This window comes from Montipora capricornis, chromosome 3 (assembly GCF_036669925.1).
Source record: "Montipora capricornis isolate CH-2021 chromosome 3, ASM3666992v2, whole genome shotgun sequence".
In the NCBI taxonomy this organism is placed as follows: domain Eukaryota; kingdom Metazoa; phylum Cnidaria; class Anthozoa; order Scleractinia; family Acroporidae; genus Montipora; species Montipora capricornis.
The window spans coordinates 51,693,656-51,698,655 of NC_090885.1; the positions used below are offsets into that span (position 1 = coordinate 51,693,656).

General features: G+C 38.4%; 1 protein-coding gene across 1 annotated transcript in view; it reads left to right on the forward strand.

Annotated features, from left to right (window-relative positions):
* The window catches only part of LOC138043352 (nuclear pore complex protein Nup107-like), a 66,094-nt gene that overhangs the window by 44,355 nt on the left and 16,739 nt on the right, over positions 1-5,000 (forward strand). Inside the window, exons 22-27 of the mRNA XM_068889585.1 lie at positions 1,510-1,587; positions 2,877-2,944; positions 3,033-3,081; positions 3,185-3,254; positions 4,076-4,146; positions 4,468-4,512. Coding sequence (XP_068745686.1) covers positions 1,510-1,587; positions 2,877-2,944; positions 3,033-3,081; positions 3,185-3,254; positions 4,076-4,146; positions 4,468-4,512 — 381 coding nt within the window. The remainder of the gene's footprint in view (positions 1-1,509; positions 1,588-2,876; positions 2,945-3,032; positions 3,082-3,184; positions 3,255-4,075; positions 4,147-4,467; positions 4,513-5,000) is intronic.

Consider the following 5,000-nt stretch of genomic DNA (forward strand, 5'->3'; position numbering starts at 1 on the left):
AAATAAATGTTGCAAAATAATAGATTTTGCAATACCATATGATAGCCGTATTGAGGAGAAAGAAGTCGAGAAGGTAGTGAAATACCAGATCTAGCAAGAGAATTGAAGAAGTTATGGAAAATGAAAACAATGGTAATTCCTATTGTAATCGGAACATTTGGAACAGTTCCAAAAGATCTAAAGAAGAGACTAGAGAATATTGGTATAGAGACCAAGATAGACGAGCTTCAGAAAAGTGTTATTCTGAACACGGCAAGGATTCTTAAGAAGGTCCTAGAAGTTTGAGGAGACTTGTTGTCACCAAGCTTCCTGGAGTACGGAAGTTCCATTGGAGGTCCAATGTGCGAAAACAAGATAATAATTTAACTTGAAATATTTTACAATAAAATAAAAAATCTTAACCAAGCCTAATTAGACATTACAAAAAATTACAAATGTATATAAAAAATATATATCTTATTAGATGTTTTGATGTGTAGTGTCACTGAGTATTTTTGCGAGTTGTGCTCTATTTTGACGAGCCTGCTAGGGCAAGTCAAAATAAAAACAACGAGTAAAAACACTCAGCGATACTACACACCAAATTATCTAATAAGCTGTATATTATCCAATTTTTTTGCACTAAGTTTTTAGCAAATGAACTGTAAACAACTGAGAACATGTGACAGATTTGTGCGTGCGGGGCAACGTCAGCAACTAAACTAGTCAAACTGGTGTACAATAACTAACTGTACAATATTTAGCTCATATTAACCGAGCAGGAGGTCTGTATGGGAGAATCTTGACCGAGGTCGTGAGTACAGACCGAACGCAGTGAGGTCTGTACACACGACCGAGGTCAAGATTCTCCCATACAGACTGACTAAGCTCGGTTAATAAGATGTTTATTATATGGCAAACAAGAACAATTTAATTCGTTTAATGTAACTGGTTTGTACTAACTGAAATTTTGCTTGCGAACGGCGATGAGTAGCGATGAACTGAACTTAATTCTGTCAAAGTTTGCTCGTCATCCTCTCTTTTGTCATCATGCTGTTTGGCACTTCCATAAATAAATATTGGTAGAAGAAAATACTCAATATTTTTGCATTTTAGTTTGCATCTTTTCACCGCAAAACATTACCGGTCTAGATGCCGGTCTAGATGGGAAAATCTAGACCGCGGTCAATATCGATTTTAGCCAATCAAATTCGTGAATTTTGTAGTTCCCAGTCCTCGTGAGACAGAACCATATAATAAGGTGTAATATTTGTATTCGTTTCGTCCGTTTTCTGCAATGGTCCCAAGAGGAACTGGAAAAGATTCTTATGCAAAAGTTTGGAGGGACAAACAAAGAGTATTGATACTGGCTAGTACAAATCCAGTGCTCTAACAAGGCCCATATAATCATGTGATGCTCTTTGTATTGCTGCCACACCTTGAATAATGGTTAGCAGGTAACTACGTTCGTGTAAATTTAATCATTTACTCAATAACGTTCTGCTTACTGTTATTGTTTTCGATTTGTAGCTCCTTCCAGTGTGCAAGTCATGGGAAGACTACTTATGGGCATTCTACAAAGTTATGGTGGATGTCAGAGTTGAGCAGGTAATTGTTTTTTGCTTTATGGGAGGACTGGGTTAAATAAAGGTGTTGTTCAGGGCTAGTACTCCAATGAAAGAAGCGAACAGTACATTTATTTAACATGGTACTGTTGAAACTTGTATGTAGTGGGGTCGTCTATTGCGGTGGCCCTCGAAGGTTACTGCTGCAAATAAAAGAGTTGCTGCAAATTTAAAGTAGTTACTGCAAACTTAAAATAATTGCTGCACATTTATACAGCCTTGGACGAGCGTGACATGAGTTTCGCAAAAGAATTACTGGAATGTGCGTGCGCAAATGTTCTGCTTTCTAATTTGCAACAACATTCTTTTAAGGACGTTCGCGCCCAAAACGTTCCCACGCACAGATTTTTTTAAAACTTGCCACGCAGAAAGGTAATGATTTACTTTTGCCAAAAAGGCAAAAAAAATGGGGGGTCACCGTGCTCGTTTTCGAGATCACGAGGTGCACTTTTAGAAGCTTGCGTTATTTTAAGACGATCTTAGCTGTTTTGTTTTACGAGACATCTGGCTTGTCTCTTTTTACTGGGCAAACCTGCCCAGAGGGAAGGAGCACGAACAGGACTCAAGGTCCTATGCGAGGTGCTCCACCCTACCCTATCCAGACCAGAAAGACCAGACCACAACACCGGGAACTACATGCCCTACTCTTTACGACAAGCGTGCGGGTTCTTTTACGTCCCACAGGATTATGAACATTGAAGGGTTGTGAGACGGGACCTCCGGCTTTAGCATCGTTTTACCTTCGTGGTCTGCCATGCATGACGTGTGCGTGACGTGCGCGAAAAAATGCGCAGTAGCAATGGGCACGAACGTCCTTAATTGTAGCAGCGATTATAAATTTGCAGCAACTATTTTATTTGCAGCAGTGACCCTTATGGGTCACCGTAGTTTATGGAAAGGAACAATTTAAATCAACACAACTGTGTTAAGAAACCCAGCAGGAAGGAGTGAACCAGTTAGCTTTGGGACTTGTGAAGACAAATGCAGTTGGTACTCATATCAGAATTTGATCCTGTAATATAAATCCAGCGCTCTAACGAGGGCCATAGAATCACGTGGTTGTACAATGTAGTTGTTTCTCTGAAAACTGTAGCAGTGACAATGGTAGCATTCACCTCTCACCAACAGTGCTTGTTATGATTATCACTGTCTTTAGCAATGCCTGGAAACCTTATCTTGAACTTGAAATATTTTGCTATCCATTCAGAACCCTGAGCTCACTAAAGTTCCTCTTGTACATTTTTAAGTACTTGTAACTGATGTTTGTTTCAGGTTATTCGTCTCCATGCAAGGCCTGACAAACCTGTGGAAAACTTGCCCTCAGAGTTCTGGGACCAGAAGTAAGCAAATTTAGTGCAATTGATTGAATCAATTCACCTTTGACCTTTGTTGAACTCCACTTCTGAACACTCAACAATTTCTTCACAGCCTCAATCCTGAAAAAATATTTGAAGAAATTCGAGCTTGCCCAATTGAAGTGAGTCAGTTTTTAAACACTTTGATTTGATAAAATCTTTAGCCAATCCTGCATCATCTGTAAAGTGTGAATGTCTTATAATAATTGATTTGTTTCGCTTCAGTCTGTTAGACATCATGCAAATGACTTTCATCACGTGATACAAAGGCACATCATACTAAATGACACAAATGGTTAGTTTCGCTAAATGACATGTCATTTGTATTGTTATTGTTATTATTATTGTTATTATTATTGTTATTATTATTATTATTATTATGAAAGAATGGTATCATTAACTTTTAAGTGTGTACGGAAAAAAGTAAAGTTAGGTGGTATTTGTTCTTGGTTCCAGTGCAAATAAGGCAAATGTTACGTGAAATGACATCTCAAATTACTACGACCTGCTCCCGTTTGAGCTTGTAGCTCAATTGGTGGAGCAATGGTAATGTAATCTGAAGGTCGTGCGTCAGTTGTAGTTGTGGGTTAAATTCCCACCCTTTTTCTTTCTTTTTGTGGTCCATTCGGTCTATCGCTGAGATGGATTACATGAGAATGTATAGCGCCGTAAGTTACTGATAAATAAATGTTAGACATGTTGTGTTCGTCTCTGAGGTGTTCCCTGTAGAGCATTTTAACTTGTTTTAATACATGTACATTGCGCTAACACGCTGCACTACTACAATCAACATTTGGGGTTTGCGAACACCAGTGCATTAAAGCAGTACGCGAAGCTGAAAGAGTTTTGTTAAATTTAAAAGGACTTGCCTTCGATCGTTACAACATCAACTCATGCGGCGTAGGCATCTTTTCTTTCTTATTAAATAAGTGCAAAATTGAATTTACCCTTTGTTGCATTGCGTCGAGCTATGTTCATTTTTTTGGTTTCAAGCTTATGCGTAGTGGATTCTGGGTCAATGCCCACTAGCTATGCCGCACAAGGCCCAAATGTTAATCAATAATTCAGTTTCCATTAAATATCACAAGTACGTGATGTGAAGTTTTCCTTGATTAGGTTTGATCGAAAAAATGTACAGTTGGCTTCAAAAGGAAGAAAAACCGATGGCACATATACTGCGATTTATGGTAAGTAAACAGCTGGGCTATTAAAAGGCCCGTTTAACTACTTCTAACACTTGGTTAACGAATTGTTGGAACAGGTCTTCGTTGAAAGCGTGAAAAAGGAAAAAGTTGTCGAATCATATCGAAAACGGTTTAGACGTACATTTATAATCAACTTGGAGGCATATTTTTTTGATTCACGGCGCAACACTTTTTAGTGGCTGGGACAGAATTATTTCTTTTGCCTACATTCTATGATGATGATGGTTGGTCTTCTTGGAACAAATACATACGTTCCTGTACGAGATTGAGCGTTTTTAGCAGATTTTGTCTTTTGTTATTTAGGCCCATTTGGTTCTGTTCCTGAAGTCAACTGGAGTCGAATCTGAGGTGGGTATTAACCCAATGTCATTATATTTCATTACCCGTTTGATTTTGTCCTTAAGAGGCATTCTCATGCCGTAGATCGTCGAAGGCTAAGATTAAAGTTTTCGAGAGTAGCCCAAGGCCTCACTCGAATAGTTTATTCACCGATTGCTTAATATGCTATCATCACCGAAGTGCAGCTGAATTGTGAGGACTATTGTGTCAAGCTGAAGGTTTTAGGCACTTTCACCGATGTCCAGATGACGAACTTTTTCATATATACCACACAAACTTTATAAGTGAAAAAAAAAGGCATTTATTTCCTAAAACGACTACGATTACGGGAGCCCATGGTGTTTCTGGCCGGCATTCTATTCACTTCCGGATTAACCAATCTCAACGAAAAAAAAAGGGACTCAAATTTTAGCAATCAAATAAAAAGAAAACGTTTCAGAAAAAGTGTTTGTACCCGAAGTAAAAAAAGCTAATGAATTTTAGAGTCGCCCATTTTC